This window comes from Genypterus blacodes, unplaced genomic scaffold, assembly GCF_046128005.1.
Source record: "Genypterus blacodes isolate CSIRO-AG114 ecotype Tasmania unplaced genomic scaffold, CSIRO-AGI_Gbla_v1 ptg000111l_1, whole genome shotgun sequence".
NCBI lineage: Eukaryota > Metazoa > Chordata > Actinopteri > Ophidiiformes > Ophidiidae > Genypterus > Genypterus blacodes.
Genome location: NW_027466915.1, coordinates 3782695 through 3810618, shown reverse-complemented (window position 1 = coordinate 3810618; position 27924 = coordinate 3782695). Strand labels below are relative to the sequence as shown.

At 41.9% G+C, this 27924-nt stretch overlaps 1 protein-coding gene across 1 annotated transcript; it reads right to left on the bottom strand.

Annotated features, from left to right (window-relative positions):
• Window positions 1–44: 44 nt before the first annotated feature.
• On the bottom strand, window positions 45–27924 carry jam3b (junctional adhesion molecule 3b). The gene is made up of 9 exons (XM_076161399.1): window positions 27825–27924; window positions 6388–6456; window positions 6165–6278; window positions 5925–6077; window positions 5304–5506; window positions 4392–4491; window positions 4153–4282; window positions 3982–4036; window positions 45–3517 (listed from the first exon to the last, which is right to left on the bottom strand). The coding sequence occupies exons 1-9, from the start codon at window positions 27871–27873 to the stop codon at window positions 3482–3484; spliced, it is 909 nt and encodes a 302-aa protein (XP_076017514.1). The 5' UTR covers window positions 27874–27924; the 3' UTR covers window positions 45–3481.

The following is a 27924-nucleotide window of genomic DNA, read 5'->3' as shown; positions in this document are numbered from 1 at the left end:
GCTGAGGTAAATATATATAAAAAATCACAATTCTCCACTTAAAGTGAAATGGTAAAACAGTGAGTTTTATTAAATCACAAATAGAATGGTTGAATCAGTAACAGTAAAGGAGAAGTGGCCCTACACGGCCATTCAACTGTCTAAGAGTTTGGTTCACATAATCGCGTTGTCCAGACATTCCAGTCTTCAATCAATGAAAGATCAGAATACGCTGGTGTGTTTGCATTTCTTAGGTTTTCTGTACTGCAGAATACACACTCTGTTTGTGTGACATAAATACATCTCCTCAGCCGTATAACCAACCAACAAACCAACTTAAAGACAGAGGTCATCGGTGTGTGTGTGTGTGTGTGTGTGTGTGTGTGTGTGTGTGTGTGGGGGGGGGGGGGGGCATATAGTAGCTACTCCACTGATTTTATTGTCAGTTTTCTTCGACTGTTAAACTTTGTGGCCAACACGCTGCATTAACTCTGGTGAATATCACTTACAACTCCAGGATCAGAATACTGACTCATCTTTCAACTTAAATAGAGCAATCGTGTCGAAAATGGCTTGAGGATTTATCCGGACTGCTGCTTTTTCAATGTGTTTATAAACCAGAGCTGATGCATATGTGCTGTTTTTACCAAAAAATAATACCCACTATATTTAGGCACTAATATAGTTTTATTTCTACCTCAACATGTCTACACCTTCAAGTCTGAAAAAAGCTATTTACAAATTTGCAGATATGTAAAGAAGGGAAATGGTACAATACTCTCTCCACTTTACAATTGTGTGGTGACATCATTCCTCTCAAACGCCGTGGTCGTGGTGTAACGAGCACAAAATACGTGTTTTGCTGTAACCGCGTCATAGAAACAAACAAAGTATGAAACTGGTCTATTACAAAGGCAGAAGGCACTTAAGAGGAATGAAATTTGTACAAATGAACTGGGGCGTAACATGACGCTACAAAATGATTTATTTGTGAACTGAATTGTGTTAATAGTACATCTAACACCTCCTCTCATTCCTTACTCATCATGTTCACTTGGAAAAAGAAGAAGCGGTTGTTTGGTAACTACTTGCAAATGCCAGGCCGATCGTCTCTACCATGACTGAACCTTCCGTAACATCCCATCACGCTTCCAGATCATAATACGTCCGTAACACATCTGTCAACAATGCGTTATGAACTCCGTGCTAAATGTTACTCTTCAGTCTTACAAATGGAAAGAGGTTCATATTGCCTCAAATAGGAACTTTTGACATTTTTCACCACTTTACACAATCGTTTGAGGGGAAAAATAAACACAAACATCTATATACAATCAGTACAAATGTCAACCCTCTAGACCCTTCCAGACACCAGCTGTATTTGCCATAACAATAATTGCAGAGCCATTTCACATCTTCACAAAATAAAAGACTGTGACCACCAAAATAAGACCCCTTCAAAAAAAAGTTCTGCTAAATTAATAACTTTAAGAATCTAGATGACAATACTGAGAGGAATGAGGACAATTGACAGATAGATATATTTTATCTATCTATACCACCTTTACAAGTTTCATCTAAAACAATCAGTAAAACAAAGCCGCAAGTGGCAGGTGATGGGGTCCAAGCATGAACAAGGTGGGTGTGATGACCACGGAAAAAATGAATTGATGATTCAGTCTATGCAAAAGTCTGAACTGCATATTACCATAAAAGCTGGTTTCGACTGCCTGATTTGTTCACGAGATACCACACTTTGGTTGGAATAAGCCACGCCCACTCAACTTTGACAGCCAATTCAGGCAAGATGGTAAAGAATATAAAACAAAGTGATAGTATTTGTCCGTCTTGGTCCAGACATTCTATATGCATAATGTTGATTTTGATGATTGAGGTAAGTTGATAGTCGTTGGGTGATTGCTGAGTTGATGATCGAAAATCTAGAGAGACTTTGGACCGATGTGGTTTTGCTGCTGTAGCTTTGACAGTTTCTTCTACGTTCTTTGTCATTTTGAATTAAGTTTTGAGACCGTAAAATCTCCACAGAGAGAGAGAGAGTTTGCAGATGTTTGTGCTTGGACCCCTAAATTGAACTTAAGGATAGTGATGAAGCAACCTATTATCTTGTAGGAAAATTAGCAAAATAAAATTGTTAACACAATATACATCAGGAAATATTAACCAAACTTTATCTCTAAGATTGTAGTACAGGATATTGTGATGTATGTAGTTGTAGTATTTACAGTATATCTGCTCATTTTGTTGGTACCCTTTACAAAGTAGTTAGTCCAGCCTAAACCAGTACTATGTGTTAATGGACTTAAACTCTTCACAGCAGCAATTAACTCTGTGGGTAATTTGATTTCATAACTCAAATAATATGGTATCTCATAGTAAAGAACCATGTTTAGTGTTTAGTATTAAAACCTCACAGACATTTTCTTGTTGTTTTCTTGACATCTCTACTGGAATAATCATAATAGAGAATCAAAGTAAATTCTGTGTAAAAATTCTTGTAATGCTGTGTTTTGGTCTAGAGGGTTAACGAACAAACCCTGTATTATTATAGTGTAATACTGAACGTACGTACATATGACAGCAAAACTCCAACATGGACAGTAAATTCAATATATACAAGTTGAACAGCAAGCACAGAAGGACACTTAAAAAGAAGAAAATGCAGCACTGATTGTGTAACAGTGTTTCACAGCATCTGACTGGAACTTTTCAAAGCCTTTCACTAAGACTATCTACACACATTAACAAGGAAGTCTCTCGTGACACAAACTGGTTGGAATCCCAGCCGACAAATTAAATATGTAAGACCTGATCTTGATATGCTAACACGAGTGGATTATCTTTTTGTCAAACCCTTCTTTCTTTCAGTCACAAATGCTTACAGCTTGATGCAAAGTGGTTTAAGTGTTACATAATTTTATCCACAACCAAAAAAAAAACAAAAACAAAAAAAAAAACATGTTAGTATTTTACAAATATTTTAAAAAGTAAACCTTTCTCTATAGGCATTTTAAAATATATTCCATCAAAAATAGTCTGACAAATTTCAACAGTAGAAAAGAAATGTTTTACAAATGACAAAAGGTTTGAAGCAACATGTTTACAGTAGAAATGGATTTTTGACAGATTGACTATGGAAGATGTCAATTCTCTTCATCATTAATTATGTTTAGCCTTGAAAACCATGCAAAAAATAAACCTGTAAAGTAACAACTCCATAACTTAGATGAAATGAAAGGTTTAGTGGGTGATGATAACATAAAGAAATGCGTTTCAGTTGCTATCCATGTAGTTGAGTATACGTAACATACGGATGATGTCCTGTGAAAATCCTGTCACCTTTGGCAAACTTGAAATGTTTGATATCAGTGGTGCCGAGCGCTCGGAGCCCAAACTGCCTCGGCTCCGTTGAGCTCCGTCGACACGTCGCGCTTCCCACTCGGCAGCTCCCCCTCCGTCCCCCCGCCGGCTTCCCGCTCCCTCTTCAGATCACAAATGAGGATTTGTGCCGGAAATCGCCCTGCGGAGAACACAAACCATGAGATTACAATACTACAGGAGTTTTGCCAGGAACATTATGCAGACAATTACCTTCTGTTGATTGTTGGAGCTCAACTTCCTGACCGACATTTATACATGATTGAATTATATTTTGGTTGAGATATACAGATAGTGACTTCCCTGCTCACCACTTTAACCCAATTTATCACCCAATTCATTTTCATACTATGTCTGAGCTCTGGGCAATGAGCTACATATCCTGTCTGGTATTGTCTCTCAATAAAGACATTAGATGTTTGTTTGTCCACTAAGTACAATTTGCATATATTTTACATGACTGATGGACCATAGTCTTGCTCTTTAAGCCGGCTTGCAGAGTGAGGTCACCACAACAACAAACAGTAACGTATAATGTGATACTATGCAGCTGAAAGAGTTTCATAGCTTCACTTCAGATCATTTAGGTTTTCTCTCTTTACTAACTTCATCCTCCGTCCTGACGTAGTCCACTCCATCACCTTTAGCTGGAACCTTGTAACTGAAAGGAAAACACAGCTGTTATGAGGTTGTTTGTTTTTTTTTAGCTCTGATGAGTGAAATTACTGGTAACACTCTTGATGATTTCTTCCACGGGAGGATTCCTGGTTGACTTACTTGTTCCCGTTCTGTTTCTGGCTGGCGAAGTAGCCCCGCTTGTACGCACAGCAGATCCCCACTGTTATACACAAGAGCACCACAACCACCACCACCACACCCAGCACAATCCCTACAACGTCTATATCATCTGTGGAGTCAAGACACATACACAGACAGAGAGAGTCAATGAAATGGCACTTTAGAGTATTTCATATCCATCAGCCTTGATTCTACATGAAGAGAGCCTGAACACTTACAGACTTCCATCATCTGCGGGCCGCACTCTGAGTGTCCTGCGTCGTTCTTTGCTCGGCAGTGGTACAATCCTGCGTCCTCTTTCCTGACTGAGCTGAACTTCTGCATGGGAGACAAAGTCATAATCTATAAAGTCATAATCTATGACTGATGTCGCCAGTTTCTGCACTTTGTCAGTCAGTCAACACGGAGGAAAGGACTACGTGACACACACCATGTGAGTGTGCGGCCCATATCAACATAGCATTCTTTTTGATAATTGATAAAATGCCATTGTAGCAGGAAATAATAAACATGGACATTAAACAGACAGGACAAAAGCACTTAGTTAAATTGGCGTGATCTATTAAATTTAGCCAGTTGTTGAACTTTAAATCAGTACGCAACACAGAGACTCTGGTGGTGCTGAGTTACATTAGCCTTTTAAAAACAACATAAAAATAGTCGTCTGCCGCTCGCGTCAATGACAGTCAAACTCACTGCCCTCATCGCTGCGTCTCAACAAGACATTCCCATGTGTAACAGTATCAACAAATATCAGATTATAGTGTTTCCGCAAAATGGTGAATCGGCCAACTTCTCCTATCAACGTGATCATAGAAGATAAAACATACATAAAGACACGGCACAATGCTGTTGTGTGTGCCTGACTGGCCAACATCTTAGATTGTAAAGGTCGACAGAGGAGCGTCGCAGGGTTGCTGAGTGACTGTGCTGGAGAGCGACAGAGAAATGAGGAATGTGCAAACGAGGACAGCAGATTCCCCTCGTGGCTCAGCCCCTCTTGCACCATCAACTGTCTCCCTAAAATATCCGCCCCCACCCCTGGGCATCAGGCCACCGTCCCCCCGCCCCACCCAGCCCTTTGCCACTCATGCGTGTCCTTGCACAAACATATGCGCGCCTGTACTAACCAGAGTTCCTGTCTCTGAGTTGAGCATGTAGGAGGAGTTGAAGAACTTGGGGCTGGTCTTTGGGTCGTCCGGAATCTCCTCCTTGTCTTTGAACCACTGGTACTGGGACTTGGGGAAGCCCTCTTTCTCCACGCAGCGGAGCTCCGCCGACTTCCCAAAAGGCACAGACTTTGGGACTCGACATTTTGGCACCACCGGCTTGACTGCATCGACACAGAACACATGGCTGCAGTCAGTGTATCGCATTTTCACGTGGGGCTTGACACTTGGGTAAAGCTTCCACTGTGTGTTAGTGTTCCCTGATCTATTGTGTTGTTGCTGGGCCTGTGATTGACATGACAGTATACATTCTCCTGACCCTGAAGGGTTCACTGGACTGTACGTAAATGGGTACAACAGACAGCACCAAACATGTAACACTCTCTTTCTTTAGCACTGAAATTCAGAGCAGATGTAGTTTCAGAGGCTTCCCCTTATAGCCTCCAACATGCCTCTGCAATGCATCTCGCGCAGCAACATGGGTTCATCCTACCTCATTCAAAGTGATCATGGCTTTCTATTGTACATGTGTATGACATAATTATCCAGAGATTAATCGATAGCACAGAAAAGTTAAACTACCTCTTACAACAAGGTCGATCAAAATCTCGTCGAATGACTTCTGATCATCTGGGGCAGTGACCTCACAGCGATACTTGGCTGTGTCCGATCGCGTGGCGTTCATTATTACTAACGTCGCAGGCTCCCTGATCTTCGCTCTGTTCTCCAAATCACCTGTGGGGAGAGAAATGTCTTTTACACTGACGTCAAAATGTCTTATTTGTAGTTCAGTGCAGTGGTTTGGTAGGTTTTATACTTTACCTGAGACCTTCTTGTCAAAGAACACATAACTGGGTCCCTCAACCTTGATCTTCTTCCATTCAATTCTGGGATTGGTTGTGGAAATGGACTCGATCAAACATGATAATTCAATTGCTGCAGGACAGAGAGGGAGGAAGTGATGTCATGACAGGAAACTAAGTCAGTGTAAATGTGAAAAAAACAAACAGAAGTCAAATGACATCCATCGTCCATTGGCTCTTACATTCAAACTCATTGGTCCACGGTGAATTGTCATTCGTCTTGAGCACCACTGCCAACACGGTAAAGTAGCCTGCAATACAAGAAGGGGCGAGGAGAGAGGGCGGTGGAACATGAGCATGAACTTTCACAGTACGCTGCTGATCACATGTAGGTGCAACACAGATGACATGAACTCGCGAGCTCTCTGCGTGTTCACTCCTCCAAAAATGTGAAAGTGAGCTTCAACGTCAATATAATGTCAAACATTATATCACCAAACACCCTGTCTCCCTCTAACGCGTCGTCTTTATTATCTTTACATCCCAGTGTTCTTTGGGCTTGTTCTGTTTCTGACCATCTTCCAGTTTAAGTCGTTACCACAGAGTAATGTCATCACTTCAAAACAACCCGAACTGCTGAATTGCAGCATATTTCAGAGCTAGCTAGTGGTAACAGTGTTGGTGGGCCTTAATGAAGGAAACTGCTCATCCTCCCACCAACTGTCCCCTCCACACGGCACACAGTGACCCGGCACAGAGTGGAGGGTCACCTGTTGGAGCAGACGGGGCTAAGCTGATTAGCCAACAGTCTTTATGGAGACCATAACAAGACGACAGCTTGCTGGTGCTCGGTGTTGACGGTAACGACGCTGAATGTAGGTCAAACAGGGGTCGACCCTCAGAAATTCACATTCACGGAGATATTTAGTTGAAGGTCATCCTATTCTGTATCTATTCTTTTTCTTTTTCTTTTCTTGACATTCTTTTGTCTCTTTTGTTACTCAACTGAATTGGTGAAGACTTAGAAAGACAGGTAGAAATCACTTAAACTGGGAAATCTCTCTTCATGACAAACAGCCAGAGGACAGTGATTCCCGAAACCCTGACCTCTGACCGCAACTCCCCTACAACAATCAAGAGTCTTGCAGCTTTTGTCACATTTGAAGCTATTTCTGGGAGAATACACCTTGTCGGGGTGAAACGTTCATGAATGTTAAATGTTAATTTGGATAAGCTTTTGCACCTCCAGACATAACTGGGACAGCAAAGGCAACAAACTTTGCTCCCGAGAGACAGACAGAAAGTTCAGCCCTGCTGCTCTGGATGACAATGTCCTTGATGTCGTCATTGTCAGAAGCAGAGAGGAAGTTTTACAGAGGACTGCAAAGTAAAGAGGACATCAATCTACACTTCTCCTCTGAAATGTGAGTTAGGACAGCATCAATACGGCGAAGAAGCTTTTCAAACTACTACTTTATATGCAAAAAGGGAGACCAGGTTATTGTATGTATTTAAAAGTGATGTGGGGAGGATTTATTCATTCAACTTCCCAGATTTCGGAAAACTGAAACTACATTTTGTTCTGTTTGTTTAGCGCTTGGTGATCCACGCTCACGTCTCAGCTTTAGTCTTCAACTAACTGCATATGCTGTGTAAGCTAATACGAAATCTAAGTAGGCCAAGTATGTTACGGGTCCAAAATACTGTATCATAATATGCTATGCTGAAATCGAATCCAAACTTGACAATAAATTATTGCCGTAGATGAATTTAGCGCGGCGACTTCCCTATCAATTCATTTCCACGTGTTTTGACAGAGTTAATTGGAGTGACTTAGTCCTGGTCTCTGTTCTATCCTCCTCCGTAATTAGTACAGTATTAGTGCAGCTCAGGCGTTTTAAGTGGAGATAAACAGCTTGAGAAACGTGTCTGGCAGACAGCTGTCCGAGAAAACACACACAAACCACACACAGAGAGGTTGACCCACAGCACGTCACATTACACTGAGTGAGAATGTGAGAGTTATGTGAGAAACAGCAATTGGATTAGTGAGTTTGTTTGAATTCATCTTATGTTTATTGTTGTTCCTATCAGTAAGAATACTATTAGCCTCCCTAATCACTTTCACTGTTGGCAGCTGATTGGCTGAACTGATATGATGCTGCATTGTGACTCATCGGTAGTATCACTCACACATTTACTGTAGGTGGCACAGCTCCATACATGAACATGTGAGTATTCTGGGATCTATTTGTATCAAATCGTTCATCACTTATTGTTTAAAAGGCACTGGATAATACTGCAGAAATCAAACAATTCAGAACAAACCAGGACACGGCCTTATGTGATCTGCATAGAACACCGCTTTCATAAAAGAGTGCTGGAATTGTCGTAGTGTGAGAGGTGTGGTGGCCATTTTAACACTGCTAGCTTCTGCTTCCCAAAACGCTCCATGCTTCAGACTAAATCCAATCATCACCTAAGTATCCGAGCAATTCATTTGACAACTGTTTCCTTCGGGCTATTCCCATAGCGACCAAACAACTCCACTGGCCAGTCTCGGATTTTCGCCTGATGGAGGCTCAGAAAGTGCTGAATGTGCGTTATGAGAGGAGTGTTTCCTGTTTCTCACTCAGTCCGTCTGACACATCCTTCCCTCATCGTGTCTTACTCATCCTCTCTCTTTTATCCCCTATGACAAACCTCTACTGTGGTGACCTCTGACAACTATTTCAGAGACTGACAACCTACAGCATGTATTTCTATGATGTGTGTATACATTATGACATTATGGAGATGTGACATTCTCTCCTGCCCAGGTCTGTGTGTGATGTTGATTATTATCACCGGTACTCTGTGACCTACATGTGAATCAAACTTGTGCCCTTGTGATGACTGCAGTGTTTTCTCTGTAATTCCCCTCTAGATTTTCCATCTCTGAATAACATAACAGACACAGAGGAGCAGGGTGTTTCTTGATGCCTGCTCTGTGGAATGAATCACCCTTTTATTCTGTTGTGTCTCTTGGGAAGACCAGTGCTTTGAGTACCAAGAGAGGTGACACTGCTATCATAAATAGAAAGGTTCAATTAAGAAAGCGAGTGATATTCCTCATGGAGCGGCTCTGCCTCGTGCCTGTGTGGGTGTTTCCCACGCTCCTGTCGGAAACCACAGACATCAAAGTATATTCACTTCATCTTTATAACCATCAACCAGTTGCAGTTTTGGAACTCTTCCAAGAGTTTAATCAGAATCATGTTCCCTTCATGGAGGTTAAGAAGCCATAGCCAAGAGCCAAATCAGTAATATGGCAGCTGAGGAGTTAAACCATGTTAGTCACTGCAGCTGAGACGGCCAATGGTGCGAGTCCAGACCACAAACGCATCATTAAACACATCGGTTCATCATTTCTCACAGAGAAATGGCATGGTCCGTCAACGTTATTGTTACACGTGTGATTTTCCTTGCGTTGACAAATCACTACAGACACTGGTAGAAATCTAAAATAGCCCCACAAACAAATCCTCTCCCTGTGCTGTTTGCGCTCTTCACTCCCTCTGAATAGCATCGTTATTCCGTCCCGTCTTGTTTCCTAATAGGGGCATAACTTGGTGCTTTTTATTTACTATGACCTTTCGTTCCCCCTTTCACGCCTTCGAATAAAATGCCATCTCGGTATCTGGATACATTATCTGGATAATGTCATCCGATGACAGAACTTGCACTCACGCCGTGCACGGACATACTCTCTCCTTCATCTGTGGATGCTGGCGAGATTGGGATCTTAGTGGCCAGGGTTGATTCTTTCTCCTTTCTCTATCAAAGTACTTTTTTTTACATGAGTAATAACTTTTATGTGTTTGTTGTCGTTCTCCATGATCCCGGTGCAGGTACACAATATGTTAGGTGCAGCAAAAACATGATGAACTAGAGCCACCAAATCCATACTGTAAGTCGTCTAGAAGATCAGATTCAGTAGCGTGTCCAGATACAGAGCCTGTGTGTATGGAGGTGCCACATACCCATACCAGGCAGTACAAAATATGCAACCACAAATGCTCATCATCAAATATTAACTTAACCAACTGACTGACTGTCTATAAATGAGGAGTGTGATCCAATGGGAGGGCTCCTGTGGTGTCTCATTGCTGCGCCCTGGTTGCTGAAAACGCACACAACATCTTTTAAGTGCAAATGTTTTTTCCGATCCAGGAAACTAGGTTACAGCCTTTGGCACTGCTCACTTCATCAATACACACTATTGTTGTCTTAATCCACAAAGATTGAGGCTCACGCTTGTGCAGTATGAATCCATTTGGTGTAACTTGTGATACTGTAGATTTGATGAGAAATTTGTTGTTATTGTTTTATGGCTGTTGAGGACATCTGAGGGAGGATAATATGGTATTGTCCATAGCCAATTAAAATGTTGTTGATCATGTAAAAATCACACAATATCCAAGTTTAAATAATAATAATAATATGAGTGTGAGTCATGAGTGGACAGCAGACTCAGACTCAGACTCAGCGATCACCACCGTGAACACTTAATCTGTTGCTGAAGAACTCTTGCATGCTTCACCCCAAAGAGATGCTAATTTCCATTTGGTAAAAGTCTGTGATGTCAGCAGGGATGCAAGGCCCAACAAATGAATTCATAAGAGCATCACACATTACCATAAGCTTCTTCCTGAGAGACAATTACAGCGTGAGGCTAGACGAAAGTGTGCTCTGCCTCTCCAGTTCCCATAGCAATATTGGTATTTCCATAGTAACTGGATTTGCATTCCGTTTTCCGATGACCATGACTAGACACGGTTGGTCCCACCTGTTTCGCGAACAGTTGGGAGAAAGTGACGACACAAACCTTTCAAGTGTTCCTGCGTGAAGAGAGAAGAGGGCTGAGCTGGCAGGGAGAATGACCCCAGGTTGTATTGGGACAGCTGCGGTCATCCAACAGTCAGACTTTCCCATCACCAACTGTAGGTTAGTCTTGGTTGGTCAACGTTGTTATTCCCGCTCACACCTATTTTTAACCCTCTGCTCTTTGTATACTAGTGAAAGTCCTTAACATGGACGTTTCACAGCACCGCAGCGGAACAAATCCTGACATCAAACCAAATAAAGGCACCAAAGAAAGGATTCCAATTGATTTATCTCTTATTACACAACTTCTCTCCACCAATGTCAAAACCCTCCCATTAGATACTGATACTCAAAACCACAGATGGCTTCTCTGCTCAATCTGATAGACCTAAATTAGTGATCCTGTCAATGCAGGGGAATAACCCTCTAGATTTGAAGTATAGATTATGTATGTAGAGCACTTCAAGATAGCAACCTCTCTGAAATAAACATGCCAGACACTGCTTCAGTCTCTGAGCAAATGTCAACACATTTGATTGCAGAAATGGATGGAGGCAGACAAGCATGTCACTGTAGAAGCGGGAAATGTCAAGAGTTTATAAAATATTCAGCTATATTAAACCTTTATGTATCCCATGAAGGCTTCTCCATATTGGAGCGCTACAGTATAGCTTTTTGAAGTTTTTTTTACATGTTCGAACATCGAGCTAATCGAGACTAACACCAGTATGAAACATCTAATAAAAAATTCCAGTTTTCAGATCTAAAAGAATTACAATAAAATTAGAAGATAGAAGCATGAGACCAGCAATGACCCAGAAGAGAACCCAGTTCTGTTGTTCTGTACATGCTATCCTACAGTGGAGGTGACGTCCCAGAGAGGCAGTTTTATCATCAAAAGTTTTGAATCTGCCAGACTAGAAGTTGGTATCAGGAGTTTGTTCATTTGCATCCAATTGTAACAGGTTTACTAAAACACTATTCAGCTTTCCCCACAAGGGCTCCTTATGTATTCATGTATTCTGCATTTACATATGAGGCTGCTGGAGGCCTTCATGTGAGAGCCCAGTGAAGCCAGGGCAGTCCATCTGCCTTACCGCTAGTGAGCCCCGTGATCTAGGCAGGGTCAAAGACTAGGCCTGGTCTGAGCCATCCAGGGGCCGGGGGTTGTGGGGGAGAGCTGGTGGCGTCACCACATGCCTGGGAACCTGTCACTTTGTGTCAGTGTTCCCGTCTACATCGGGCCTGCTCTGACTCTGACCTCGAGCAAAGCACAACAAGCTCACAGGAGTTGACTGTGAACAAGAAATGCAACTTTTCCTCTCCCACCTTATACACGCTGTGTCCTTCCCCTGCCATGATGCCAGCCATCATCGTATCAGCCCCACAGATTAAACTCACTGTTCAAAATCTGCAGAACTGTAGAATTGTATGCAGAGGACTATGACTGACCTGATCAATAAATGTAAGTTGAACATCATTCAGTCCAAAATCAAAGTACCTGGCAACTGTTGATAGTGTGTGTGTTAGACACAGTTAAGCCATATATTGCTGTCCTATACTTGCCGATTCCAAAGTTCCCATTGATGTTTTTCATTCAAGATAAAACAGCAGAAACATGCAAATAGCACTTGGCCTTCAAAGAGTGAGTGCAGGAGTGAATATGATCTTCTGTTCTCAATGAATCCCCAGAGTCTAGCAACTAATAACTTGAACACAGCCACACCCATCACATGATAAGCAGGGAATTCTTTTGCAATGAGTCGTGTCAAAACTACTGTATGATCTGCTAGCTGATGCATATTTGAACACAAGGCTGTTATGCAAAAAGTATTTTTGAAATGTAAGTACCATTGGTGAGCACTTTTTATACACCAGACTCCACTCACTATGCACGACACTGATCATTAGACTTAGACTTATGGGCCCTGAAACTCAGACTCATAGTCCACACTTGTTTTCCAGTTCCCCCAATCAAAGTAACCCTCCACTATGTCACGTTTCATTCATTAATTTCTGCAATCAGGAGAAACTAGCATGTTAACTAGCTTGGCCATGTCACCGTTCATTCAGTGGCCTGGCCAATCACATGCATGCTTACCTTTGCAAACACCATTCACTAACGTTCAGCTCTTCTGCTTTCAGTGTGCCAACTGATGCATTTTCATCGCCCCTTCTCCCCACTGCCACCAGTTTTGGTCCCTATCCTGTCAGCGGGCTCCTCACCCCTATGTTGTTGGGATCCGTGGAAGCGTTGCAAATGCTGTGCCATAAAATGGGCCCCTACGACGAGGAGAATCTTTTGTTTTTTCGTTTGCACATGTTCCGATAAATAACCTCAAGTGCCTTTACGTCCCTGAGTCTCCATAGTCAAACTGAATGATCTTAAATGAGACTATTGCTCATTCATGAAGTCATGTGAAACATCTTGGCGCTGGGATAATGAGGTCCTAGTTACTGGATAAAAATAGAACTTTTGTTTGGTGTCACACTGCTTCTTCTCACGGTGATAGCAGTCATGCATGTCAATTGAGACCTTTGTTTTGTGACCGTTTCAGGCAGTAGGAGTGAATGAATGCTTAATTAAACGGAACAATGGTCGATGGCTATTGTGTCTATGGAATGATGACATTCCACATACAGTACAGACCAAAGACCAGAGATCCTCCTGGAAAACATGACAAGGGAACAAAGAGACAGAAATATTTTACAAAGTGTTTTATGAACCATTTTGCACCTCTAACAGTGTCTCCTGAAACAATGGGCCCTTTGCTCCAGCTGCTGTCTGAGCAGAGAGTTACCGAAAACCTGGGTGGGGAACCATCTTTGCAAAGCCATTGTTTTTATTTAAAAGATAATAAATAATTTAATTTGTATTATATATTGTGGTCTCAGTGTTGATAGTTAAACAAAGTCAGACACTTGGGCTGACTGTGAGATAATGTTATCAACCTTCGGCAACAGGTGATGTGATAACAGCTGAAGAATGTGAGTTAAAAAGAAAATATTTTAACATTTTACGATGACGCTGAACAGCCAAGTGTTGATAAAAGCAGCACATGAATAATTGCAATAAGCAGAAAAATGTCAGTCTGCCCTGTAACCTCTACACAAAGAATGCAATACGTCAGGGCGAAAGAACATCAAAACGCTTGCTTCTTAAGTGCTGCCATTGTCCGACCAAACCTGATCCACATGATGACAACATTCTCAATATAGATGAACCGCCTACTGTACTGGTGATTGGTTGGTGGTTTGCATGTTGCAATCTCCAAACGCCGCTGGTTGGGATTAATCAGCGATGTAATATCATTGTCAATTCTGGTATATGCGTCTTGTGTGTTAATCCTCTGTCAATGTATTTTATCAATGGACAGTGCAATTACTGGTACTGTACATTCATGAGTTATTCCTCACTAGAGTGACAACAGGATAGCATTAAAAAGCTGAGATGCTATTTATAGTGACTGCAAGACGTGGCCAGAGCCCCCGCAGCCTGTTAATTGCATTCCCTCTCAAGTCAGGAATAAGAAGTGTAAGCAGCAGTAGCTCTTTCTGCCTTCTACAGGCATCCAGGGAAACCATAGCCATACTCCAGGATGATATCATTGCCTTATCATTTCTTGCCCAGGTCTGTCTTTGGTTGAGCCCGTGTGAACGCCTTGTCAAAACATAGGTAAGCGTAAAGCTAAGAGGGTGAGGAGGCCTCCACTGGCGCAGCATTTCTGATATGTGAACAATCTGACATGCCACACATGTTGTAAGTCCAAATGAATTCGGGAGCTCCATGGCGTCAGCTTAAAGGAGACGTAACAGGAGGGGAGGGGAGCGAATTCAACTCACCGCAACAGGTTTAACAGAGATGAAAATCTGTGTTAAATCACGCCACACTCGCTGCCAGAATTAGCCCCTCACTGCACTGCACAGGTGGCATCAGCAGCGCTCATTGCAAATGCCTCACATTCTCGTCCAGGGGGGCTGACCCCTTCCTTAAACCTAATTAGGAATGCAATGTCTACACAAGCCTTTACCAAGCATGATGAAAATAAATTGCCATTGGCATTGGATTATGGGAAATTTCACGAGGATGAATCCATTCAGTGTGACACAGTTTTAAACCAATCACGACAGAAGGGGTTTATAAATCACTAGTATATCACTAGTATGCACTCACCTATATCCTCTCAGCAAGTCAACAACAAACTGGTCAGGAAATAATACATAGTAGTAAATCCCTGGATAATATTCTACCCTGTACACCAAGAACCTCCCCCACCCACTACACTCCCCAACACACACACACTCTCCTCAGTGGAATGATTCACCCTTTTATGTAGATTTCCATCAGCTCACCACAAAGGATTAGCAAATAATTACTGTACAACATAAAAATCTGGTAACCAAACCCAAATCCGCACTTATCAGGCTAATATGGAGGCTGGGAAACTAACATGGGCCCTTTTTTGGGCAGCTGAGACCCTCTGTGACCGGCTGGCGAGATAAGCGCCCATTGTCGACGCGGTGGCGGACAGTGAGCGTAGATGACTACTATGCGCTAAGGCTTGTCTGACAGCTGAACAATAATGCAACACCACAGAGCAGAGACATGTTGACTTAGTGAGTCCAAAAGGTTTAATCTGCCTCACTTCCTGCATGCGCCAAGGACGCCCACTGTGAGCTGAAAAGAGCTGAACTGAAAGGGTGCGTTTTGTGATCCAACCATTAGGGACACACTCACTTTTTATACACCTTTGCTGACTTTTATTTTCAATTGTATTCACAAGTAGTGAAAAGCTTGAAGGGGTGAGGACAGAAGAGCAGAGGGGCAAAAAGGGAAGTGACCAGACGTCCCTATTTTCCCAGCACGGCCCACATCGTTGTTGGTTTGTCCAAGGCTGTGATTGGATCACGTTGGGGAGGAGGAGTCATTAACGATGTGATTTTACTGTAAATTTACTGGCTCGCAACGTGTTACACAAATGCCAAGAGCTGACTGTACAAGTGCTGATACACAAACAGGGAAAGAGTGGAGCCAGATGCAGTCATGCCCCTCGACTGCGTAGATGTACAATGGTGGCACTCAGGAGCATAATGTGGCTGCAGGAAACTCATCAAATCTTCATAAAAGGGCCCCCCAGCAGTATTCAGCTCCGTCATCGAGATGCTATCGGCTCTGAAACAGCAGGGTCAGGACAAATCCCACCATTTCTAAAGTCTACACTTACAACAGCGGCTCCACAGTGCCTTTGTTTGCACGCTTGAACAAAAGCCATCTTGTGTCATGAGTCACGAACACCGGAAAACTGTGGCATTTACACCAGTTAAATATATATATATATATATATTTAATTAGTGTAAATGCAGTTAAATATATATTTAACTATATAATTACATATATATATATATTTAACTGGTGTAAATGCCACATATATAATGCTCCATTACGAAACGCCAGTAAATGCAACAACCCTATTTAAGAGAAGGTTAAGAGAAGAACACTTTCGATTTCACTGTTGTGTGAGCAAAGGGAAGCTCCAGTCAAACAACACAGTCAAGAAGTGAGTGAGGGGTCAAATACGTTACATCTCTTACTCTTTGACAAAGATTTGCTTTGACCAACCCCTCACAAACTATGGCATATGGCCTGCATTTTTATAATGCTGTGGGAAGCAGCTCTGGCTGTTCAATTGTTCCTTAGTAAGCACTTGTGAGTACATGAAGAGGAGGGAGTGTGTGGGGATGATTGGTCACAGGTGAAATGAACTTTGACAGGCGGGCATGGCTGAGGGAAAGGGAGTCACTTTTCAGAATGTCCCTGAAGGCTTAAAATGGAGAAAGTGATGCCACAAGGGTACTATCACAAAAAAAGCCTAAATCATCTTGTTTACTGAGAAGACACTTTAAATGTTACGTAACAGCCAGGTTTTTCACACTCTCATGACACATTCATGGTGGTGAGATAGAGTTCTTTCCAAAAGGATGAAAACAGGAGCTGTAAGAGTTCTGTGAAAATTTGCAGTTACACTATCAACATCTGTAGTTAAATCTAAAATATAATTACAAGATTATAATTTTGATTCCTTTTTACACCATGATGACATTTGAATCTGATCTGATAAAGGTCAGGTCTGTATCTGATTAAGCTGCATCAAAACATGACATTCACTGAAACTATGGGACTTCAGAAATGCAAAACACAAAGGTAACAGGAATATTTGTGATTATAATTTAACACAAACAGTTTGTTCTCTGCATTTAACCCATCCCAACCATGAAGAACAGTGGGCAGCAACAGTCCAGTGCCCGGGGAAGAACTCCAGATCGACATTGTAGTGCATTGGTCAAGGGCACTGGCAGAGGGTGGCGAAAACCAGAACACCCGGAGGAAATTCTAGCAAACGTTTCTCAAACTTCTCACAGATCTTCTTGCTGTGAGGCAACAGCTTTATGTTTGGATATGTGTTAATGTGTTTGTTCCGACCAGACAAAATAACTTGATGATTTAAAAGGCTTATAACACTTCTAAATTCCATTTGCAATACTCTAGAGATAAATCATGACAATTCTCATTTGAAGAGCCAACTGCTGAGCAAGATGTGACCACCAAGTCAAAAAAAAAAAAACTTAACTAAATATTGAGACATCAAAGTGTCCAATTTCCAAGCAAGCAGTGCCCTCAGACAACAAATGTGCACAAAGGCATACTCCACATTCAAATAGTTTGCATCGGCTGCCTGAGTGGTGGGACAGGGAATGTTGCTTGGACAACAGCTGGGGAAAGTCAGTCAAACCATCTGACTCCCCTCGTGCACCCCCCGCCACCCCCCCAACCCCTCCTTATCACCTGCTCAGGATGGAATCCTCGATGAGTTTCCGTGGGAAATACCAGACAAATGCATCAGAGAGCCAAATGAGCGTCCGTTTCATGCCACCCATAACGCTTCCTGGCTGTAAAGAGAGCTACACCAGACACGCACAGGAAGTAAAGGTGGGCTGTGTGCGGTAACGGTGCAACCTCGGCAACTGTCCGGGAAACAATGGCCAAGCTCCAAAATGCTTTCATGGTAAGAATAGAGGACAGCTGGCAACCTCAGTCACCTGCTGTCATTGCTTACGTCAGACATAACTGCTCTGTGGCATTCTGTCTGAGTATCTGCTCCTCTGGACCTTAGTTCCTCCATGACAGAAATAAATATGCTCTCTGTTCCAATACATGACACTGCCTAAATGATACAGTTCTTCCTACTTTAAAATGAGCCATAGAACCTTAAGTATTCCATCATTTTGAGAGAACAAGCCTGTTCCCTGCTCCATGTAATGTAATGTAATGTAATGTTCCCTGCTCCCAGTAACAAACATTCAGCCTGCACTGAATCTCTGGAGCTGTGGCATGATAAGAGGTGACTATCATTGACTGGAAAACCGCCAGTCTCCATCTGCCTGAATATATTTTGCTAATCACTGAACAGTACAATACGACAGGGATAAGTGCCATACATAGTAACTGTAATGTAGCACTGGTAACCAATCCAAAGGTCACAGTCAGATAGGAGTATTACAGTCTCACCCTGAACTGTGCTTCTCGCTGATACACACTAACAACCACCCTAAAGGAAGCTGCCCACAGTTGTGAACGGTGATGATCTTGAGCGCTGATGATATCAGATAAAGCTGTACAGTCGGTCATTTCTGCATGAACGATTCCCGCTGGGGGTGGGGTGGGGCAGGGGAATCATTAGACAGGGCACTGGCAGGATGGAGGCTGTTAAGAGACACTCGCTGACCGCAGAGAACGAGATTCCCTCCGAGTGTGGCAGAAAGCTCACAAAACCATAAGATCATTGTTCTAGCAGGAACCAGATCGAGCCAGAATTAATAGCCGTGCGGGAGCTCTGGGATAAACTTTGGGGTGGAGTAGGGTGGGTGTGGGGTGGCTGGTCCCGTTATATATTTCCCCTGTTCCTCCTCCTGTGTACCTCCCACAACAGGAACACACATTCTCGACCTTGTGTGAGCACTAAAAACTTTACCGCTGCTGACTAAGTGGCTTTGTTGCTGTGTTATCTACTGTTGTTTTGTGTTTTATCAATAAATCATTTGTTGGCTCTTTGCTTTTGGATGTTGAATATTTTAGAAGCTATGTATCTATGCTCTGTGTATTGTCACGTTCACAACAATGGACAATATTCATAACAGATATCATCAACTTTAACGTCACATTATGGGTGCATCTCGTCTTGCTGATGCTTCTCATCAATCATAAACTTTAACCTTTACCGGTTGTTTTTCCCTTGGTGTGAAATGTGACTCTACTGCTCCAATCCACGCAATTCACTTGTTTGCATGTCCCACGAGCATTTCATAAAAGTATACGGCTATGTTAAAAATAAGACCTGCTTTTGGTCGACAGTATGTTTTCTGGAGTACTTCTGGGACTCCCAGTTGTCCATGCTTTTGTGTTTGTCTCTCACCTTGCCAACGCGTTTGGCTGTCAGGAGCTTTCAGGAAACTACATGGCACATCCTGCGATTGTTTCCTTAATCATATTTATTTGTTTTACTGTTACTGCCTTACTACTGAACCTCTTCTCCAAAAACTACAAGCTTAAGTTAGGCTTTCCTCGGTGAGAGTCCTTTTTGAGAGTCTATTTTACCACTCAAACACAGTCTTAAAAACGCTTTTCTTCATTAACACATTCATTGTGATTGGATGCCACCTGCAACTTGGCTGCGGATAATACAACAGTAATGGGATTCCTGATCATTCCTCCTGGGTCAATCCAAAGATTTTGGTTTTGAATGGTAGTGAACTTATCTCCCATTGTGAACATTGGCCAGAGGTCCTAGATCTGGAGCTTGTCTTAGGGTACATCAGAATAAATGCTCTATTTAATTAACACTTGTGAAATGTATGTATAGTTTTTAATTGTATAGCACAATCTGAGACAAACTACGTGCTTGTTGTTTTGTAAAGATGAAAATCCAGTTGTGGAGGCTTGACCTTGACCGTCTCCAAATGTATTCGTGGCTTGTGTTTTCTCTTTGTTGTGGAATTGTTCTTTGGGTACATCTTTTAAATCTTAGAAAATCCCTTATAACAATGCCCTGAGATTATTATGTCTTTGTGAGGAATCGTCACAATCCTGATGCGTTCTTTTAAGGGTACGTTTTAAGCTCTTGTGGTGATCACTGTATAAATATGTTAATCTGGCTTTACAAGTCTTGTAAAAGGAAATAGCAGAGCAGATAGCATTGTCAGTTAAAAGACGCCTCTGCTCTGTTACGTGGCAGGATATGAGGTTTAATGTTGAGAAGCTGACAATTTAGTTTAATTATAACTTTAATGGCATAAATTCAGGAAACACCAAATGGGATTGGGAGCATTCTGTGACTCATCAGGGTTCTTATCCGTGTTTTGTTTTCCCAGACTGAGCCCTTGCTGATACAGAGTGCAGTATTTAACGATATATATCAGTTTCTCTTCTCTTTAAGTGAACTGAAGAACAGAACTGCAAAGGCTTTTCAGATGGGAGTTGAAACATCTTCAAGCCTTAACTAGCAAGTCCAGCTGCCTAAGATTAACTTTCCTTGAGTGTTCTCCTTAAAATGCCGCTCTTATTTGGACAACGATGCTCATTTGCTAGAACCATTAAACAATCTCCTTTTAACACTTTGGTCTCTGATAAGCCTTGAGACTCCAGCCTTGCCATTCAAAGGGACCTGTTTACGATGAAGCAAACTGCTCCAGATGGAAGTTGAAAGTTGATGAATTTACTGTTTCCCTCTCCTTTACCCTGTTGTTGCCTTTGACATAGAAGCTAAATAGGACCACAGGCAATGCTCCCTCTATCGGGGGGCCAGCCACCATGTTACAAACTCGCCGTCTATGTCTGGCATCCCGACAAATATCTGAGGCACTTACTAACTCAAAGTATGTCCTCACACACATGAGGCAACTGGCCTGTGTATGCTGTCTTTGGGCTTCGACTGTGCACTCCAGCGTGATTCACAGCAAAGCCCTGAAAAGCACTGGCCATCCAGGCACCCATGATCTTTTCTGACAGCATTCGGAAATCCCATTAATGCTCCAAGATATCATCCATTCCATCTCTCGCTCTTAAGTATCTATTTTTGTTCCATCTAACAGCTCTTCCAACAAGGACAGTTTTCACCCAGTTGCTGAAGTTTTAATGCAAACAGATGACGAGCACACAGCTCCATCATCATCATGTTGACCTTTCCTTTAGCTTTATAACCTAGTCATTAGGTTTATTCAATACCATTAAAATCAATGCCATTATTGATCATTTTTCATTCTGTGGGCAAAGATGTAAACAGTGCAGCGGAGCTATCATTTCTAATCACCATTCTATGTGTATCTATCTATTTATCTCTAGGGCCAACAAAAATGGCAATTTATTTTATAGTAATTGGTCCAAATAACCCCTTTGGAAAAGTACAAAGATTAGTGTCATGTCTTGAGTAGGATTACTAACCATCAAGAAAATAATTAGCTCGTCTTCTATTGGAAGAGCTCACTTACATGTGCTTAACATCAGCTAAATTTAACATGTGCTAAGTCTAGACATGCTAAGCTTAGATTCCAATTTTCTTTATGTTTAAGTTGAGAACATCAAGATCCAGGTCTCCCTCACTGAACAAGCCAACAGGCCAATCTTTCATTTCTGTGGCGTACTGACCTGTTATGAACACACTTTGCATCAACTTGTGTCTAACATGAAGTACTCTACTAATCACCGAAGTGTTACTTCTATATTGTGCGGCTTTCCCTTAAATCATAGTCACAAAGTCTTTACATGGTTTTGACTGTCACATAGTCTTCCTCAATCACAGGCATCTCAGCATGTGCATGAAAGGGGAAACAAACCAGATGCTGTGTGTAGATGCTGTTCATTGTAATAAGTCCAAGTTAAGAAGCAAAACAAACACCACCATCTACCACAGTGGGGCTAAATGTTAATATTTAAAACATAAACTTAAGTTAAGTATTTAAATCGAATATAAGCTAGTTCATGCAATCGGCAGGAGTTCCCAATCAGAACAAAGTTTCCCTTGGCAAAGGAAAGCATTCGCTTTGACAAACCCACCCGGTTTAATCGGGAGGCACCGTCTTCGGTACTAGAAATCTAGAGATTTTAAAATAATAAAAGTTTCAAATGTGACTTCAATTATGTTACATTGGACCTGGATTGTCTATAGTGGTTTTAAACAATCACGGACATGTATCTGTGTGCGCCAGTATGTGTCTGCACAGGCAGAGAGAGGTCATGGGGTGCGGACTGCCCGTCACTGCTGGGTACACCACACGCACATGCTTCTTGGCTGCTTAGCTCTTATGACACCTTTCTTCATCGTATGTGTGCGTGTGTGACGAGAGAGAGTGTGAGACCTGACACCTGACAGATTGATGCTGTGCATATAATCAAAAACTATTTTTAGTTTTTCTATCCCCCCATTTGTGTCTGTTGTATCGTCATGTCCTAACATTTAACGACTTCATAACAACACTAAGTCAGAGACGAGAGAGGGACTGTGTACTGGGTCACTGTAATTTGCACCATACAACTACATAGCTACGGCTAAAGCATCTGTCTGTAGCAGCAGACCTTTTAGCCAAAGAACTATCGGTTGATTGGTGATTGATTTTGATTGACACTGCACTGACGACATCTGAATATTCAAATCACATTTAGTTGCTTAGTAATTCAAAATGAAAATTATAACTCAAAAAGTTCTTTGACTTATGATGATACTGCAAATGTCTGGAAACGTTCTGAATATTTCTAAAGATTATATTTGCGATGATACTGCAGCGATTTGGAATGAAGGGCAATCACACAACTGAGGTTGTAAAATGACTGCACCTTTTGGACGTTTTTAGACAGCGATTGCCCTTTGCTTACAGCCTGGTAAACAAAAGCTGAGTCTGGAGCGATTATCTGTTTACGACTGTCAGTGGGAGCACAGCCTCCAGCCTTTTCCTTTCAGAGCGACAGCAGCTCGTCCACATGTAGTTCATTGCCTCTGCCGTGTCATTAATGAATCCCATAATTATTTTGCTCAGCTGACAGCATCACGATGTTTGATCGATGGTGCTCTCTTTTGACCTATTGGCATACGCCGACAGTATCTAGTGAGCCCATCAGTAGGAAAACTGCTACTGCACCTCCTCCCTCCAGGGCATAATGTGACTACAGATAAAGATCCTCCAACAGGAAACTACTCTAACGCTGCCCTAAACCCAGACCGCCATAAAGACATGTCTCACAGATTACCCTGTTGATCTTGAGGAGCCTAAACATCCAATAATAGCGTCTTGGCAAAACAAACGATTACTCTACCCTGCTGATGAGGAAGAGACAAAACAAATCTCTCTGTACATCAGGCAGACCAATTTTATTGAGAAAATGTTTCAACGTGTTTTCCACGAATATGTTCAATGTGATATTTCACATGGAGTTTTCTGCCAGTAGGTTTGGCCTAGAGGTTGGCATCTAGTTTATAAGCAGTGGTTCCTTCACATTGTAGTCTTATTGACATTTGAAGCACGCAAACGCTTTCCATTTCTGGAACATGAGCATGTTAGTGATTGCCTTTCAACCTCAGCATCTGCTACAGTTTATCGAGAGAGAGAAAAAATGATAAAAGCAGGACAGGGGCTGAATTCTTCTTTGTGTTAAGTTGAAATGGTATTCTATCTCGAGAGGTGCAGCGCCACACCCATCTTGTTTTTGTAACTTCTTTAGCTGGTAGGACCGCTGAGCTTTCCTCACATCTCTCCCTTCTTCTACTTTGACCTTAGCCAACTCATCATCGGGGGTTCTTTTATCCCCTTAGGAAAACGGGTGGTTATGATTGTTCGTCTCTGCACATGATGTGAATGTTTTGCCTCCATGTGTTTTCTATTTGGAATGCTGCATTTGCTAACAGACACACTCACACACACTCAGGTTTGGGAGGGACACCACGGATATTTCTGGTTACGCCTGCAATGTTGCTCAAAACACCTCCACCCACTCAGCTCAGCTGTTTAGGGTCATTCCACAGGAAGGGCCATGTGCCACTTTGACTTTATCCCATGGAGGGACTGTTGTTTCACAGATGACTGCAGTTATTTGTTTCGCAATGATTACAAAAGTATGTGATTTTAGGAAAACATTTATATAATTCTCAGCTGCGAGACCACACACAACAGTTTAAACTTCAAATCCTTAGTAACTGGCAGTAAGACGACACATTTGTCACTCACAGGTTTCCACAGAGAATAACTCCTGGCTTGTGACAAACAAATTCTGAGCAGCAAAGGACCCGGTTCTGTATCTTTGTTGTTCCCATTTTACGCTGCCATTTACTGTCTGTATGGTAAAATGTCAGAGTGTATGTGACTTGCCCACAGGGGCAGCACATGTCATTCAGACAGTGCTCCAAACATTTGCTAATAAGCTTTGGGTGGGTCGGGAAACATGTGACAACATGCACCTCCTAGGGGAGCCACTATCACTGCTTATCTTGGGGGCACCATATCCTGCCATGCCAACCAGCTTCGGCACACATGCCAACTTAACACAATCAGACAATTGCTGGTATTTGGCTGTCATTTAGACAATTGTTTGATGTGAGTGATGGCAAATGTCACCACGTGAAGACCCAAGATAGGTGTGGGGTAGCAGATTTTCAAAGCATTTGCAGTGATGCAATAACTCAATCAGCAGGAAACATTGGGGAGCCTCAACCGATGTCTAGTGGACAGCTTTCCCCTTATCTTATCCTTGCAGATAGAGAAAGCTTGAATTGGACCAGTCTGACAGCTACAAGGTGACAATTAAGACAATGTTAGGTTTAAAAAATGTCAGCTATCCATCTAGAGTAATCTCACAATTAATAATGTCAACATATGAGTATGTTAAATGGGAAAGCTTAATAATTGAAAGCTGAAATGACATGGCTCTCCTCTCACACATCACAATATTATTGACAATACAAGTTTAATTTAATCTGTTGGAGTTTGCTTTTGTTGATACATACAATTTAAAAAGTACAGCAAAAAGGTTTTGAACTGTAGAGATGTCCACAGGTGTTTCTTATAATAGTCAAAGCAGTGATCTCAAAGTTTATATTAGCTCAAGAGTAATCCACTTTGAGCATCATCCAAGCTCCCACATATCTTGGCTATGCTCTTGGCAGGAGGGTCCTGGCAGATGTCCTCCTAAGTGTGCACCTCTTTCTTTGGAATATTTTAATGGAAACGGTTCAGGTAAAGATGGAAAAAATGCATTCCATTAGAGCCGATTGGAAAGTCTGCAGTAGGTATGCATACTTAAAATAACAATAGCCCTGCTCTTTTTCTTCGTTGACAGATGACTGAGTTGATATTTGCAGCTACACTATGTTTGGTGGTGCTGGGTTGCACGGCGATTAAGATCGATCCAAAGAATGTCACAAATTGAAAATAACAAGCACATCTCACAGTCCCAGAAATAACTGTGCGACCGACGGAACAAGAGGCAAGGCAAACTCAATTTCTCTTTCATTTCCACAGAACATCAAGAACAACAACTTCAAACTAGCTCCTCCAAAACACAAGAGGTATTCTATTCTATATATCACCGCCTAACATGTATAACACAGCTTCTTACCAGCCTCAATGCAATCAGCTTTGGCCTGGTTCTAAAGACAGTGCCGCTGCTGGCTGTTAGCCAGCCAACATGCCTAAGGCCTGTCCAGGGAAGACAAAAGAAATTCCTAAATCTTTGTCAGTTCATTCCCTGTGAAAATGTCAATTGTGTTGACACCATGGCCTATCTCAGATTTACTAAGGGGACCGACACACAAATTAAATGTGCTGACTTTGAAATGTATCATTTGGAGAAGAAAAAAAACACAGCATGCAACCTCGTGGTATTTCAATAGATCCAGTGTTCAGAGTACAGCAAGAGATTGGAGGCTATCCCTAATTAAAGCAAAGAGAATAAGCCTAATCCCACACTAGAAAGATCAGAGGAGAGTGTCTCTCCCTTTGATCTTCATGTCTGTCCACTCCCACCTTGCCTATGTGGTCTATTTTGGGGCAAAAGGAGAAAAATAACCATCACACTTCAAGGCATGTTGTGAAAGAAAAAAAAATCATGCTAGACCAGTAACAGAACAGCAACTTTGTAAATGTCTCGCAAGTACATTTTAACATTGTGTATATCAAAAACAATTGCTATACAAACATTTTCCAAAAAGGCTAAGGCACCCATATATTGAAATCTAACGCTATTTAAAATCTCATAATTTATAATCACAGATGCTACTGTAAATATATAAATTCCTTTACTTTTAATGATGAGTTGAAATATAGCCATGAATTAAAATAAACCTTCTAATTCATGGTTTCAGGGCAGGATAAACGCCTCTAAATGATATTTTCAGCTTGCTCAATAGTTTCCCTTCATTAACATCCACAAGTAATTGTTTATATATGCTTAGATGGATATGGTTACTAATCTAATGAAACTTGGCAATAGTATGATTTAGGAGTAACTCAGCTGTAAGGGCTGTTGGGAGCAACGTTGTGTGGTATAATGCAAGTAAGTGAAACAATATTCAGTATCTAAGAGTCATTACTTAGCACAGCAACAAGTGGCGTGTATCGTTTCTCCTCTCTCTGTCTCTCTCTCTCTCACACACACACACACACACACACAGAGTTACATTAAACATGCAAAGTAATATAATAATTCTAAATCACGAATCGCTTGTAAGCAAAAAAGACTAAACCCTGCTCTACCTGGAGAAGAAAACCAAAGAATAACCTAAATAATGTGTTTTAAAAGGTTGGATAAAATGAACTGTAGCCTGGCGCATTGATATGCACTCTGGTGTGCGTGTGTACAGTCGCTTCGAACTATAAACCGGGTTTAACCAACACAGCATATGAGTGTGTAAAAACAAAAACACAAAAAAACTTAAAATATATATTTTCCAACGGTTGTTTTTGCTCGACAGAAGCCAGCAGCTCTCCGGGGTTCCAGCGGGAGGAGGAGAAAGAGAAAGAGGAGGAGAAGGAGGAGGAGTGCTACGCTAGCCTGACTCCTCCTTGCGACCAGCCTGCTGTATTCAGCCGCAGCCAGGAAAACCGTTATCAAGCATCACTACTTTCAACATCTCCACCATCACCGTGGCTAAACTAAAACTAAACCAAAAAAGACGTCACATTAGTCAAAATACACGGAATAAGGTGAATTCGTGCTGATTCACTGATACGAAGTCGCACTCCGAACTTGCGAGGGGCGAAACTTTTCCGAAGCAAAGTCAAAAACGTGGTAGCTCAACACACTCTGGAATAGGGCACGGATTAAACTAAAGGAATTACTCTAAATTGCGTTCAGTTTCTACACTTTTTTGGTCCATTTTAACACAACGTTACAAAAATAAAAGTGAGTAAATCTCAGACCGGCTACGCCATGGATTTATGAAACAATAGCTACTGGCGGACTAAAACCAGGGTTGACCCGCACATTTGCCGGTCAGGATGTCCAAAAAAATACACCGAAAATTGTGAGTCAGTTGTGATTCAGAAAATAAATACAATTCGTTCCAGTGGGATAACTGTGTTTGCTGACAGTCCGCTTCGAGTTTTCCATTAGTTGTGTACATATAGGGTTACTTCGGAGACAGGCTCTATTTCTGCCTAACGCCAGAGTAAAATGTCGCCCTGGCAGCTGTAGGGGGTAAAACATTTCACGGACTTATGTCTCCCGAAGCGAGAGGATAAAACAAACGCTATTTAACGCTATTTTTCTACTTACAGTGAGTTGAGAGCAGAGTGAGGAGGCAAGCCAGACGTGTTATCGCCATCTTGGAGTCGATGCAATGCTCTCGGTAGCCGGACGTACATGCGCAAAGTAG